This window comes from Pseudorasbora parva, chromosome 6 (assembly GCF_024679245.1).
Source record: "Pseudorasbora parva isolate DD20220531a chromosome 6, ASM2467924v1, whole genome shotgun sequence".
Classification (NCBI taxonomy): Eukaryota; Metazoa; Chordata; class Actinopteri; order Cypriniformes; family Gobionidae; genus Pseudorasbora; species Pseudorasbora parva.
The window spans coordinates 45474463-45491520 of record NC_090177.1 but is presented as its reverse complement, the minus strand read 5'-3'; the positions used below and the strand labels follow the sequence as shown (position 1 = coordinate 45491520).

The following is a 17058-nucleotide window of genomic DNA, read 5'->3' as shown; positions in this document are numbered from 1 at the left end:
AAAACCAGTTTGTGAACCACAGGCCAATAGAGCTCAAACTACCAATGTGGCAGAACCCTTCTCAAATAAACTAGAGAAGATGCTGGGATTTGCCCTGCCAAATTAAACTAAATTACAGTTTTTACAATCGCTAGGCCACGTTTCTCAATACTTTGGTCATTTTCAAAACTTGTTCTCCAAACCAACTTTCTGCTTCACATCAGTTATTTCACATTCAAAATCCACAAAAACTAACAAAACACTTAATTCATGTCTCAAATCAAGTGCCAATGATCCACAGTTTAGCTTGCACAGACTGAAGTTGTGATCACTGTGTGAAGAGTTTTGAAAAAGTGACCAACATTTGTTTGACAAATTTGAGAGTGCCAGAGACTTTGACTAAGGAGAATATTCTGAGCACACTGTGTGATGTTATTGAGATCTTTATTGAAACTTTTTAGAGGTGACAAAAGTGAGTTCCAGAGTATCTAGCTGAAGAAAAAAGTCTGAGCACAGCATGCGATACTGTTGAGATCCCTTCTGAAACTTTAGAGGAGACACATATGAGCAATACAGTCTCTCTAGCCAAGGAGACAAATCAGAGCATAGAATGTGATGTTGTTGAGATCTCTTATGAAACTTTAGAGGAGATAAACATGAGAGAATGTCATTTTTTGTCTCAGGATAAACATGTGAGAAGCAGGAGACTTAGCCTTATGTCTCAATTTGATGTTCACTTGATCTCATTTCTGTCTAGGAGAAAGATGTGAGTTGAGAAGGAGATCTCAGGTTTGATTTTCCTTTCCTCTAGGTTGGCCTTTGGTTCACAAACTGGGTTTTTAGGGCCCTATAAAATCCGTTTTATTTTTTCCCAAATTCCGTTTTTTCCGTTTTAATTTTTGCAGATTCCTTTTTTTCCGTTAAAATGTTTGGTAATTCAGTTTTTTTACCCTTTACTGTAATTTTGGTGAAAAAAGAGTTTGCTTTTAATGTTAATATAATACAACATAAAACAAAAAATAGGAATGACCTTAAATTTATCGAGGTTACAAACATTACATTTACTTTTTAGGACAAATATGATATTTGACATAACACTGCACTTCAAATACTTAAAATATTAATGGTTATTAGCTTTAAACTTTCCGGTAAAATAAATTATAATAGTTTATATAAGTTAAAATGAAAGTGCTCCATTAGCTTTTTCTTTCAAGTATTTTTTTTTAAAAAGAACTAAAAAAAAAAAAAATCATAAAAATCACATTACAGTACTCTTAAGTACTATTAAGTAAAACATTTAAATTTGAAAATTAACATAAAAAAAAACATTGCACCATGAAATCATGTAGTGAATTGTTCTGTGTGTTTAACAATCACCATAATGATATCCAGAGCTGTGAAAAATAAAAATACACGAAAACACAACACTGCCAGAAGTTTTTTTCCCCAACTTCAAAGGCCCCTTTAAATGATTAAAACTAGATGCTTAATTTTAACTTTAAGGTTACTTATCATGTAAACTACCCATATAGAGCATGTTAAATGCATGTTTGGAACAGACTAACAGAGGGGAAAACGGTTGCATTTGCAGCAGATATGCATTGCTGCCTAATGTGCACATTATAAATCAAAGCACGAGATGACAGGGGTCGAGCAGAACACCGGAAAATCTGACAGAATGGACAATATTTGTCTGTCTGTGCAATACACGAGCGCGGCTCACGCTCTCCATACGGAAAGCTTCTGCGCCGCCTGCGCGTGCAGTGTGAAACCGCCGTTAGCGTCGAGTTTCTTAACTTTTTCGCTGCCGAAAGCAGAGCCGTGGAGACCAACTTCGCCATACTTTCATTGTTTTGAAGGGCGAGCTGAAATGACGGGAGGGGTTGTGTCGCGAAGATTTGCTTCCCCCGGTCTGCACTTTCCTCAGACATACGTTCTCCACCCACACGACACAGAATTTCATTACAAATATGTAAAATTCCGGGGAAATCTGCGTTAACACCAGATTCCGCGTTAATATGCCAATTCCGCGATTCCGTCCACGATTCCGTGATCGCGGAAATTATAGGGCCCTAGGTTTTCAAGTCTTCCCTTATTTATTATTATTAAAATGTAAATTGTGTGGGGGGTTGTGTGGATCTACTGTGTTTGTGGGCCCAGTTTACAGCAGTTAGTTCACCTACAAATGAAAATTAGCCCATGATTTACTCACCCTCAAGTCATCCCAAGTGTATATGACATTCTTTTTTCAAATGAATAAAATCTGAGTTATTTAAATTTATATTAAAAAAGTCCTGGCTCTTCCCAGCTTTAAAATGCCAGTGCCTTGTCGGTCCATAAAAGTGCATCTAACCATCATATAACTGATCCACACAGTAACTGATCCATAGACTAAAATACTAGCTTTCTGTTTTCAGTGCCACACGAATCACATTGCGCTTAAAGGACAACTCCGGTGAGAAATGACCCTAGGGGTAATTAACAGATGGTTATCGAGTAGATCGTTCTCTGGGATGCGGTTTCATGAAAATCGAATTTAAAGAGTTTTATCTCTAAACACAGATTAGCTTATAATGTTTGTCTATGGGGCATGGAATAAGTGAAATTAAATCGCTAGTTAATACCACTAACAAGGCTCAAAATAACCTCACACTAACAAGGCAGCATAATGAGGATCCCTACATGCAAACCGCAGCATTGAGAACTTGTTAGAGTACAAACGGTTTAATAAGAAGATACTTTCTAAAGACAGTACATTACACGTTTACAGACTGCAGCCATCTTGGAAAACAGTCTCGACTAGTCGAGCCACGAACGTTGTGCTAAGTGAGCTGATCGATAGGAATTAAGTTTGTGAAATCTAATTACATGGACTTTTTTTTCTTTTTTTTCTCTACTGCGTTCAGTGCTTTCTTCCGGAAACAACGGCCCATATGAGATTCCAAGTCACAGTTCATCACTTAGCACAGCGTTCGTCACTCAAATCTGTTTTTAGAGATAAAACTCTTTACACTTGATTTCCATGAAAACGCATCCCAGAGAACGATCTACTCGGTAACCACCATCTGTTAATTACCCCGAGGGTCATTTCTCACCGGAGTTGTACTTTAAAGAGTAACCCTTCTTCACCCATGAATCCTTGACGTATGTGCACTGACAAACGCAGAAGAGAGAAGATAGAGCTAAACAAAACTTAGCGTCAGGGGTTACTCTTTTCATAATAACACTAAAACACAATTTCTTTCAATAAAAATAGTTTGTTTAGTCTATAAAGTTTAAAATATGGACATTGTTCTTACACAAACGTGCCACTTTGCTTCAGAAGGCTCTTCATTACTCACGTGCTATATGGGTGAACACCTAAAGCACACGCCCCAAAAGCTGTATCTCTGACAGTCCACGAATGCTAAACTAAAATGCTAAAATTAATACAAAATTATTTTTAAAAAAATAGGAAGTATCCCAGTAAACATAGTTGCTTATGTCATAGTAGGTTCAGTTAAGTGAACATACACTTTGAGAAAAAGTAACTTTAAAATTATTAACTTATAAAAAAAAAAAATAAAAAAAAATATATATATATATATATTTTTTTTTTTTTTTTTTTTTTTTTTTTTACAGTGAGGACAATACAGTGTTATATTACAACTACTGACAGACCGTCCTGAAAAGCACTGTTTATTTCATGTGTATCATATCTTTTGTATTTATTTGTGCTTTCACTTGTAATGTGTTTGGGCTAGTGGTTTAGATGTGCTCTTGAAATTGGAATAGAGAATAGTGTGTGTGTTGAGTTTGCTGCTCAACCCCCCACCAGTAATTTACATTTCAATGCATGAAGACTCTCACAGGTGATACAAAGAAGCTCACTACTGTTACCTGTGTCCTAGACCAAATACACTGCCAAAAATAAATTGAAATTACATGATGAAATGAAATTACAATCGCTAGGACACATTTCCCAATCTTTAGGAGAACTGAGTGAGGAGTTTATAAATTTGCTAACCAACTTTCAGCTTCACAGCAGTTAATTTTACATTTACAAATCAACTCATTCTTCCAGAGCACTAGCAGCGCAGGTTTACATCAACACTAACATCAGGAACATTATACAATTAAAATGTCTTTACAAAACTAGAATGACACTGTACTGCTATAATTCACTGCATACTTACATTACAGTACAACATTATTCCTAAGTTTCCTCTTTTGAATGGATGGTAATGGACTAACACTTGTGATGGTGTTCAGTTTCATCAAAGTTGCTTTGATAGTGTTTGATTTTTTTAGCAGGATAAATTGCATTACAATATTACTGTATACATGTTGTAAATTGCTGTCTCATTCAGTTTTGTATTATGTTATTGTTTTGTCCATAAGTTTAACACTTTTGAAAACAGCATGTAAGGATGTGTGAATTGGCCTGTGTAGAACAAAGATTTGATTGTGTTTGTGTCAAAGTGAGAAAAGATTTCAGGTAAATTGAAAGATGTTGCCATTGAATGCATTTTTTGCTAAAGCAATGTTGATCCACAGTTAAGTTGTGATATAAAATGTTCTTTTACAAAACATTTCTCAATAATAAACACACTTTTTCAACTTTTTCAACTCTTCACACAGTGATCACAACTTCAGTCTGTGCAAGCTAAACTGTGGATCATTGGCACTTGATTCGAGACATGAATTAAGTGTTTTGTTGGTTTTTGTGGATTTTGAATGTGAAATAACTGATGTGAAGCAGAAAGTTGGTTTGGAGAACTGTGTGAAGGATTTTGAAAATGACCAAAGTATTGAGAAACGTGGCCTAGCGATTGTAAAAACTGTAATTTAGTTTAATTTGGCAGGGCAAATCCCAGCATCTTCTCTAGTTTATTTGAGAAGGGTTCTGCCACATTGGTAGTTTGAGCTCTATTGGCCTGTGGTTCACAAACTGGTTTTTCAAGTCTCCCTTATTGAAATGTAAATTGTGAGTGGGGGGTTGTGGGGGTTGAGGAGAGAAACACACAGGCGTCGTGATTTACTATCTAACAGGGGACCTGAGTCAGTGTGTGTGTAACGTAATCACTATTCAATAATGACCTGCATTTAATACATTAGAGAGCTATTTCTGCTTGATTTAACCCTTTAAACTCAGTTATTGCTGTAAAAACTCTAAATCTTTACAGTGTGTTTGTGATGATAAGAAATGTCACAGCAAACACACAGGCGTCGTGATTTACTATCTAACAGGGGACCTGAGTCAGTGTGTGTGTAACATAATCACTATTCAATAATGACCTGCAATTAATACATTAGAGAGCTATCTCTGCTTGATTTAACCCTTTAAACTCAGGTATTGCTGCAAAAACTCTAAATCTTTACAGTGTGTTTGTGATGATAAGAAATGTCACAGCAAACACACAGGCGTCGTGATTTACTATCTAACAGGGGACCTGAGTCAGTGTGTGTGTGTAACGTAATCACTATTCAATAATGACCAGCAATTAATACATTAGAGAGCTATTTCTGCTTGATTTAACCCTTTAAACTCAGATATTGCTGTAAAAACTCTAAATCTTTACAGTGTGTTTATGACAGCAAGAAATGTCACAGCAAACACACAGGCGTCGTGATTTACTATCTAACAGGGGACCTGAGTCAGTGTGTGTGTAACATATTCACTATTCAATAATGACCTGCAATTAATACATTAGAGAGCTATTTCTGCTTGATTTAACCCTTTAAACTCAGTTATTGCTGTAAAAACTCTAAATCTTTACAGTGTGTTTGTGATGATAAGAAATGTCACAGCAAACACACAGGCGTCGTGATTTACTATCTAACAGGGGACCTGAGTGAGTGTGTGTGTAACATAATCACTATTCAATAATGACCGGCAATTAATACATTAGAGAGCTATTTCTGCTTGATTTAACCCTTTAAACTCAGGTATTGCTGTAAAAACTCTAAATCTTTACAGTGTGTTTGTGATGATAAGAAATGTCACAGCAAACACACAGGCGTCGTGATTTACTATCTAACAGGGGACCTGAGTCAGTGTGTGTGTGTAACATAATCACTATTCAATAATGACCTGCCATGAATACATTAGAGAGCTATTTCTGCTTGATTTAACCCTTTAAACTCAGGTATTGCTGTAAAAACTCTAAATCTTTACAGTGTGTTTGTGATGATAAGAAATGTCACAGCAAACACACAGGCGTCGTGATTTACTATCTAACAGGGGACCTGAGTCAGTGTGTGTGTGTAACAATCACTATTCAATAATGACCTGCCATGAATACATTAGAGAGCTATCTCTGCTTGATTTAACTCTTTAAACTCAGCTATTGCTGTAAAAACTCTAAATCTTTGCAGTGTGTTTATGACAGCAAGAAATGTCACAGCAAACACACAGGCGTCGTGATTTACTATCTAACAGGGGACCTGAGTCAGTGTGTGTGTAACGTAGTCACTATTCAATAATTACCTGCAATTAATACATTAGAGAGCTATCTCTGCTTGATTTAACCCTTTAAACTCAGGTATTGCTGTAAAAACTCTAAATCTTTGCAGTGTGTTTATGATGATAAGAAATGTCACAGCAAACACACAGGCGTCGTGATTTACTATCTAACAGGGGACCTGAGTCAGTGTGTGTGTAACATATTCACTATTCAATAATGACCGGCAATTAATACATTAGAGAGCTATTTCTGCTTGATTTAACCCTTTAAACTCAGTTATTGCTGTAAAAACTCTAAATCTTTACAGTGTGTTTGTGATGATAAGAAATGTCACAGCAAACACACAGGCGTCGTGATTTACTATCTAACAGGGGACCTGAGTCAGTGTGTGTGTAACATATTCACTATTCAATAATGACCTGCAATTAATACATTAGAGAGCTATTTCTGCTTGATTTAACCCTTTAAACTCAGGTATTGCTGTAAAAACTCTAAATCTTTACAGTGTGTTTGTGATGATATGAAATGTCACAGCAAACACACAGGCGTCGTGATTTACTATCTAACAGGGGACCTGAGTGAGTGTGTGTGTAACGTAGTCACTATTCAATAATTACCTGCAATTAATACATTAGAGAGCTATCTCTGCTTGATTTAACCCTTTAAGCTCAGGTATTGCTGTAAAAACTCTAAATCTTTGCAGTGTGTTTGTGATGATAAGAAATGTCACAGCAAACACACAGGCGTCGTGATTTACTATCTAACAGGGGACCTGAGTCAGTGTGTGTGTAACGTAATCACTATTCAATAATGACCTGCAATTAATACATTAGAGAGCTATTTCTGCTTGATTTAACCCTTTAAGCTCAGTTATTGCTGTAAAAACTCTAAATCTTTACAGTGTTTGTGATGATAAGAAATGTCACAGCAAACACACAGGCGTCGTGATTTACTATCTAACAGGGGACCTGAGTCAGTGTGTGTGTAACGTAATCACTATTCAATAATGACCTGCAATTAATACATTAGAGAGCTATTTCTGCTTGATTTAACCCTTTAAGCTCAGTTATTGCTGTAAAAACTCTAAATCTTTACAGTGTTTGTGATGATAAGAAATGTCACAGCAAACACACAGGCGTCGTGATTTACTATCTAACAGGGGACCTGAGTCAGTGTGTGTGTAACGTAATCACTATTCAATAATGACCTGTAATATTCAATAATGTAAATACATTGGTGTACCTGACAATAATCTTAAATGAGAGATGTGGACTGATCATATACTGTAATTATGAAGACACAACAGAGAATGAATTTCTTAAAGAAATGACTTTTCTGTAATGTATTAGGTATTATGTCTAAGGTATATTGTGTTTGTGTGTGTGTGTGTGTGTGCCTATTGTGATACCAGATGCCTGTGTAAACAAGTTAACTTATTTTAATGTGTTGACTAACATACTAAAGCACAAGAAAACTTGTGGACTAACTAAGTGTAGTGTGTTACTTGATGTTACATCTTGTAACTTTATTGCGACTGTGTAATAAATATATTTAAAAATAAATTAAAGTATTAAAGTATATTTTAGGTTACAAATAAATACTTCTCAGTACATTCAAAAGAACACAGTTATTATAAAAAGACATATTATTACTTGACACATTATATAGTCTGTACAAAGCTTAACTGCATTTATGTTATTTATTTGTAAAGACATGTAATGGTGGAGATGGCATATATATATGCCAAATGCATATATATATATATATATATAAAATGAAGACAGACTTGACTGCCAGCTCACTTCACATTCACACACAGCTCCACTGCAGACTAATGGAGGTCCCCTGTTGGATAGGTAGACATCGGTCACACACAAACACACACAGCTCCATTAGAGTCTATGGAGGTCCCCTGTTGGATAGGTAGACATCGTTCAGGTCCCCTCTTGGCATATTTTTAAAAAAATAAAAAAATGCTTATTTGAAGTTATATTATGAATAAGGACCTTAAAAGAAAATTTTGTATGTGATTTTTGTTTCTTCAAAATGACTAGAAACACAGGTCCCCTCTTGGATAGTGTAGAGTGATAGTCCCCTCTTGGTAATATAGACGTGTATGTGTGTGTGTGTGTGTGTGTGTGTGTGTGTGTGTGTGTGTGTGTGTGTGTGTGTGTGTGTGTGTGTGTGTGTGTGTGTGAAAACAGGCACAGAACTGAATTGAGGAATTCCTGGAATATCACAGGTGGAATATTTCAGGTGAAAAATATAGCAAAAATGTTGGTCTCCATGGTAACTAGCCTGCAGCACCATATGCCATCTTCCTTATGCCAACATGCAGGGCAAAAAATACCACTTTCACACACTCCGCCATAACACTTTAACTGCGTATATATCTGACACAGTTCACTGAGATATCATTCGATATGTAAATATTAGTGATGGAAAATCTTGTAAAATGCTGTATGCATTAACCCCTATGAATTTCTGTATGACAAAATTTATTTTGAATTAAAAAAAACTTTAAAACTTTAAACCTCTGAATAGAGTAATCATATTAGACACAATGCACTTTTTAATCTTCCTTTTTACTTTTCTACAGGGCCAAACTCTTCAGAGGGAAAAAACTGAATGGAGATTATGATATTAAAGTTGAACAGGTGAGTTTATAAAAGTCAAAAGACAAATCAAATCAAAGTATTCTCAATTATACCTTCATTTCTTTTGTTTTTCAGGCCGAGTTTGGTGACATCAGTGTTGTGGCTCATGCTAATGGATCATGTAACGTGGCTGTGCAGGCTTTGCAGAATGAAAGCAAGGTTGTCAGGTAAACTTGCGTTTAAAAATCACCTCAAGCTATTCATATTGTACTACAATAATTAATAGTTAATATACAATAACTATTGGATCGTATCTAAAAACATCATTTTCTGTAATCTAATGTGCTAATGTGCACACTAAAAAAGATACTTTAAACTAACTCAGTTCAATTATGGACAGTAGTTCCACACAACCAACTTAGTTTTTAGAAACATTAAAGGTTTATTTTTAATCTATGCAAAATCATTGGGTTGTGACAACACAACTGACCGAGGAAGAATCTATGTAAAATAGTTACGCCCAACCAATTCAATCACTTAAGCCCCGTTTCCACCACAGGAACTTTACCCAGGAACTAGGAACTTTGGGTGGTACTTCGTGTGTTTAGACCGCAGGAACCAGGGTATAAATGAAGTTCCGGGTAAATATTTCCCCCTCCAAACGGCCCTGCTCGCGAGGAAGTACTTTTTCAAAGTTCAGGAACTTTCGAGGGCGGGACTTGGGCGCTGAACATGCTGATTGGTTGAGCTCACGCAGCATTTTTAAGTTCAACAGGCATTTTTAAAAGTCTTTTGCGAGGTTCGGTCTACGTTCAATAAATATCAGTCTTGCTCTCTGTCTGGTGGCGCGCGTTCGTCTCAGCCATCTCACGTTCAATGTCCGTAATAGCTGATAATAATATACATTGTCATTTTAAATCTAGCTTTACAAGCTTTCTGAATATGCTGCATGCTGCTGAATCTGCATATTAGTGCTCTTTTCTGTCGTTGTTAATTACCTTAGTAAACCGATACATAACCAGCAAAAGCAGCACAGCTTGAATCTCTTCCATACTCGTTATTCATTTTTTTTCACCATGTAAACGACCTGACCGATTACTTTTAAGTGTCCGTCCTTACATGACGTGACGGCGCGCGCCGCGCTCATGTTGACAAGAGAGGAAAGTAAATTTTTCTGAGGGGTAAACTTTTTATTTCGTGAGTTATGAAGATAATGTTGGAGTAATGACACTACGTATATTGCCCCGGGCAGTTTTTACTTTAACTGCGCCTGACAGAAGATTTTTTTCTCTGGGATGATTATTACACTTTACAACAAATAGCTATAAATAATACTGTATTAGTCCTGGTGGCCGTTAAGAGTTGCTATGGCTACAGTTAACACACTTCAGCTGCTGGAGAAAACAGCGTTGACATTTTTGATGCGGCAGACAAACTGCATGTGACAAAATGATTGCGATTGAAAGCCATCACATGTAAACACCAGATCGGTTTAGATAACGTCTCATGTAAACAGTCCTTTCAATCGGTACACTTAAAAATGATTACATGTCCTTCACTGATTTGGAGGAGCAGTCGCGCGCAGTCCTACATCACCGGACTAATTTGCCTAATCTTCTCGGAACTTTATCGCGGTCGAAACGCAGACAGCTGCAGGTCTGGGGGGGAGAAAAGTTCCTGTAAAAAAGTTCCTGGTACAAATTGTTCCGGGTAATTTTGGTGGAAACGGGGCTTTAGACTAGTTACGTTTACTGAGGATATTTTGTCAAGTAAAAAAAAAAAAAATTTGCCAAATAATTTCCACTGAAGTAACGTAGCCTGTGATTTATATAACAGCAAACTAAGTATAACTTTTCTTTACACATGTGATGTGCAAATTGGCCAGTCTGGAAGCGATACTGTTTGCTGGCCAAGCACAAGCTCAACACTTCACCACAATGGTACCAACAAAACCACTAACATAACAGAAACTCTTAAATACCAACATAATAAACAGTAAACATTAAAACTTTGCTTGTTGAAACAAAATGCTTAAAACAAAAAATGTCTAAAATTTTAATATGTTTTATGTATTTGAATTGTATATATACATTGTCTATCTATTTAGATTACATAGTTTTAACATGTAAGGGATAATCCACGGCTAGCCATGCATTAAAGGATTTTAATGCACTGCGTAGAGGCGAACAACCGCCCGACACGAAGCGGAGCCTCTAGGTCGTGCATTAAAATAATTTAATGCATGGCTAGCCGTGGATTATCCCGCTTATACCATGGTTATTTGCCAAGTTAAAAACAAGTTAAAGCTGTAACTGATGTTTTTTAAGAGACGGGTTAAAATGACGGTTGTTTTCTTACGTCTCGTTAGTTCCAGCACACCGTCGCTTTAAATAAAGTAGAGCCATCGAAATGTTTTTATTTGAAAAAATTATCACATTTATTTAAATTCATTATTAAAAGAGAGAGACAGAGAACTGAAAGAGAAAGATCAGAGAGAGAGAGAGAGAGAGAGAGAGAGAGAGAGAGAGAGAGAGTGCGTTCGCGATCTCTTCTTCATGTCAGTCTGAAGATCCCCTTGTTGCTTAAGCATATCGAACATAACTAAATGATTATTTAATGGATTTATTAAAATTATTTATGAATGACAGGCAACACTGCAGTGACAAGGCAATCTTTATTTGAATGAATCATTATTATGTAGCCTAGTGTGAAATAAACCCCGCGTCAACCTATAAAGACACATTACATTAAATGCATTAAATTAAATAATAATATAGGTGCTCGAGTCTGTCAGTAGGTGTCACGACCATCATAGAATGTAAAAAACACACGGCGACATGTTCCGCAGCTCGGTGTCATGAAGGTGTCATGTCCGTGTCAGTGTTTGTCGCGATAATGTCAGTGCCACGGATGTGCCAATACGTGCATAGTTATAGATATTTATACGTATACATATCTGCGCATAGTGACATATGTGCCATTGGCTTCTGTGTGTCACGTCATGTCTCATGTCACTTAATGTTGCCATAGATATCTATACATATCTGTGTTTGCAAGCATTACTGTGTTACTATGGTTACCAGTGTTTATATTGGCGGATTAATTTCGAACTGTAATCAAACTGACTGGAACTACCTGTGCATTAAACGGTTTTACTGCACACCTTCCAGCCAATCAGAATCCAGTATTTAAACAGACCATGGTATAAAAACAAATGCCCATGATAAATTAACACTGCCTATAGTGCTCATGCCTAGTGCTCATTATAGAGTTAAAGTATCATTGACGCAGTGTTGATGTTAAAGAGACAATTAAGTGATGATTGAGCATTAGTGATGAACACCTGATGATAACAAGCAGAATCACTGAAGGAAAGAGAAACAAGAACTACAACTGACTTCAGCCACAGCTTTAGATGAAATCAACTGAAGATAAAAGAAGACATTAAATCTCTGAAGATCTCAGCAGAGGATTAAACAACTCCACAAACAGCATTACCAGCTTCACACATTACTAACCAGACTGACTTTATTTCTGTTTAAATTAAAATAATAGTTTAATTTGAAGTCACCATGATGGAGGTCATTGTTTGTTGATTTAACTTACATTTTCTCTGGCTGCTTTAACTGTGTGTTTATAAAGCACATTTGTTATGACAAGGAAAGCCAAAGAGAAAATGTGTTCAGGTGATGTGAGCTATTCATGACATAAAATGATCATTACAGTAAGTGGCTTAAATCACTGATCTCACTCAAAGTCTAATGCTCTGGTTATACAGGTTATTAATTTTGTTTTCATAATAGTAGCCATGTGAATCTGCACCATGAGATACAACACTGTTGAAGTTATTAAATAATATGCAGATTTTAAAATTATCTAGTGCTCTAATTGTGTTTATCCACAGCATTACACAGACACACAGAGACATCAAGAACCAGCGTATGAATCTTAATAATGGTGACAATCAATGAAATATTCAGATAAACAGATTAAATCTGAACATAAACAAGCTACAAAAAAAATACAACAAAACCAGCTAAACTAAAAGCAAATGGTGAGAATAAATGAGAATTATTCACAATTCAGATGCATCATTTATTCATGCCGCAATGCATGCTGGGACCCATGGGGAAGTTTTGATTGGTGGTACCAGCATGCATTGCAGTATGAAGCTTTTCATTGATTGTCACCATTGTTGAGATTCATACACCAATTCTTGATGTCTGTGTGTTCCTAAGTAATGCCATAGATGAAAACATTTTGAGCACAACATGATTTTAAAAGCTTGAATATTATTCAATTACCATAACAATAGCCATAACCGGATCTCATGCTGTAGAATACACAATAAATAACGCAATATCTCTATAACCAGAGCATTAGACTCTGAGTGAGATCAGTGATTCAGCCACTACATGATGATTAATATAATCCTCAATAAATAACCAACATCACCTGATCACATTTTCTCTTAGGCTTTTTTTGCTATAACAATAGTGGCTTATAAACACACAGTTACAGCAGGCAGAGGAAAAACCTGAACACCATAATTGTGACAAACAACACTATTATTTTCAATAAAACAGAAGTCAGTAAAGTCAGAAATAAAGTCAGTCTGGTTAGTAATGTGTGAAGCTGGTAATGCTGTTTGTGGAGTTGTTTAATCCTCTGCTAAGATCTTCAGAGATTTAATGTCTTCTTTATCTTCAGTTGATTTAAAGGGGTGATGAACTCAGAAATCAACTTTCTCTTGAGCTTTTTAATATTTTAATATGTGTCTAACAGAAACATCATACCTTAGCACGCTGTCACAGGCTGGAGAATCCTTTATTTGTTGGTTTATTGCGATTTGGGGTCAGACTCGGACATGTAATGTTATAGGCCAGGGCTCACAAAGCCCAATATCCCGGGGCTGTATGTTTTCCAGATGGGCTACCGTCTTGATGTGCGTTGTTCACTCTCTTGATTTGATATTTGAAGGATGTGCGCGCATATGTGTGTGTGTGTGTGCGTGTGCGGTTTGCGCTTATATCCACCGTTCGGGCTGGCCAAATAATATAAAAATTATATTCCAATCAATCGCGGGTAGATGAGAAATAAACCATTGTGTTTGTTTGATAAAGACGTACTTGAATTATCCCGATTGCTGCTTTCAAATCAATCCCTCCCGCATGTGAACTGATCTGACAGGGCCATAGATATGACAGGAGCTGGAGCTCATTAAATATGCAAATCTTATCCAATCCTAGCCGTGGGCGTTTACTTCCAAGTCTCCAGTGACACGCCCATCAGAACCCAGCGTTCAGGAGAGAGCCTCAAAACCAGTGTAGAAAATAGCCTACTACTTATTAGTTATGATGTTTTAAATGTAAAAACCACACAAACGTCATTAGTTGACCTCAGACAACAGTAGAATTTTTTTTTTAAAAGCCAGTTCATGACAGCTTTAGTCTAAGGGTGCGTTCACACTTGTAGTTCGGTTAGTTTGGTTCGTTTGGTCCGGACCAAAAAACAAAAACAAATATATAGTCCTTGTCCGCTTAGCGTTCACACTGCATTTTTAACAGCGAACCTAAAGTTACCAAACCAAAGGCACAGGGAGACGCTCACAACCTGATTGGTTGGCTTACATGACGTAAGAGCTGCTTACTGAACATGGATTACACACGATTACACACGATCCTTTAATGCGTGTACATATGGCATTATTTTTACTCGCTGAGAACTCATGAAGAGCTCATAAAATGTTCAAAACATTCAAAACAGCAGCAGGATTTCCTCCGTTGTGCAGAAAAGAGACGGCCGTTCTGTCGTCTGTACCGACTAATTGGCAGCTCAGGTCCTCTGATGAGAAGAATCAGGTTTGCTTTTTGTGTTTTTTTTCTAGCATTTTCGAAACATGCTCGTCTGACCAAATATTGATGAGGCTCTTCCTCGTTGCTCCACGTTTGCCCTCTAACGTACATTATTCATTTTGGATACACCGATCTTTCCGCGTTGTTAAATCAGCTGACTATGCGTCGCATCTTGTGACATCACGTCCTGTTTTTGGTCCGTTTACATGTCTTTGGTCCGTGTTGCGTTCATATATCAATCGAACCGCACCAGAGTTGGTTTGGAAGCGGACCGAGACTCATCTTTTTAGCGCTCTCGGTCTGATTGTTTGGTGCGCTCCAGGGTTCAGATGGCAGCGTTCACATATGTCCAAATGAACCGCACTAAACGAGCAATCGCACCAGGGTTCGTTTCAATCCAACCAAACATGACAAGTGTGAACGCACCCTAAGGCATGACATGAGAACGAGGCAGTGTTTATAATTTATAATGGACGTTTTGCTGTGTACTATTACATAATTCTTAGCTCATTTATGACTGGCATATATGAATCACATTCAGTTTATCAGTACAATAACATAAATGTTACCTGTTTCATTTATGTTTAAGTGTAACCCCCAATTCAGTCCATTTGCGAAGCATGATGGAAGCGAAAGTCCTGTTTGATTAAGTCCTGCATATGTTGCTTCAGTGGAAAATATTTGGAGATTTTTTTACTAAAATTAAAAAATGCTCAGAAAACATAACCAGTTTAAGTTACAGCAAAGTGATTGGATTGAGTTGGTTGTACGTAACTATTTTACATAGATTCTTCCTCGGTCAGCTGTGTTGTCACAACACTATGATTTTGCATAGATTAAAAATAAACTATTAATGGTAGTAAATATATAAAAGGTGGTTGTGTGAAACCACTGTCCATAATTGAACTGAGTTAGCTTAAAGTATAATTTCTTGAGGGTTACTTGACTGAAGCATGTTATTTTAAAATGAAAACATCAAGTAAAGAGTAACTGTTTTAAGTCAACTTAACATGAAGTAATCACAGTTTAACAAGAAACCTGATATAATAGTGTTGAATCTAAATACATTGGTTAAATAAAGTCAACAGTATCATAAAATATTTTTTTTTTGAGTGTATTGTATGTACAATAATAACAGCCATCACACTTTCTTAACCTTTAATCAGTATGAAAGCTAAATTAACCCCCTGAGAGAGAAACGATTTGATACGTCACAAATGAAAGCTGTATCATTATCCGGGGATGTAATAAAGGACCATTGTAATAAAAGCCTGTTCATAATGATTCGAGTGGCTTGTCACCAAGACAATGTTTCTGTGTAATTACACAAATAGCCCATGAATTCTTCAAGGCATATCTAAAACCCTGTCTAAAGTTACTATATGAGACGTTATATGAGTATAGATTATCAGACATATTTAATTCCTCTGGTAGAGTGAGCTCGAAGTTCTGATGGAGGTTGTAGAATTGCGTTCTTGTAACACATTATAATTGCATCCAATTGTGAGAGAGGCGCTTACGAGATATAGGGTTCCCTTTATAAACGCCAACCCAACAGATGAAGAGCTGATTACTTTTCCGTAGTAATTTAATCTTCTGCACATAAATGCAAAGGACTGGACAGCCGATCCGTTGAGGAAAGAGGGGGTGGAAAAAATGGCACTAGTTCCACAGCTCAGGCTGTATCACTGGCTTTAAGAACAAGCGCCAGATTGGGTTTAAGCATAACTTGAATATACCCAGTGCAAACTACATATAAGCACATAACTAACTCAGTCGCTTTACAGTAATGCGAGTAGGCAGTAACGCTGTCTTCCGAGAAAGAAACTTTTAGTCATTGCTCTCTAATGGTTCAATATGGGGCTGTGAGAGCACTTGTAGAAACACCAATACATCTCAAGACGGGGCCATTTATCTAGCAACAGGATGTAGCGGAGACGTACCCTTCATGAAGCTAAAAAGGGTGCTGGCTTTTTATTCCCAAATCCAGAGGTTTGTCCCTGTACATCATTCAAATGCTCTCCACCTATGATGATACAGAGGCTGTCCTCGGATCAGTCACATTAGTGGTTGAAAGTGGACAAAAGAGACAGATTAAAACATTAGGTGTAAACGGGTATGTCTCCCTCGTCTACTTGATCCGATCAGCCAAAACACATCTCAATACCAGGTGTAAACAGG

The 17058-nt window shown here is 36.8% G+C and overlaps 1 protein-coding gene across 1 annotated transcript in view; it reads left to right on the top strand.

Annotated features, from left to right (window-relative positions):
- syn2a (synapsin IIa) overlaps positions 1 to 17058 on the top strand; it is a 38319-nt gene that overhangs the window by 11643 nt on the left and 9618 nt on the right. The window contains exons 2-3 of the mRNA XM_067447021.1: positions 9025 to 9082; positions 9158 to 9249. Coding sequence (XP_067303122.1) covers positions 9025 to 9082; positions 9158 to 9249 — 150 coding nt within the window. The remainder of the gene's footprint in view (positions 1 to 9024; positions 9083 to 9157; positions 9250 to 17058) is intronic.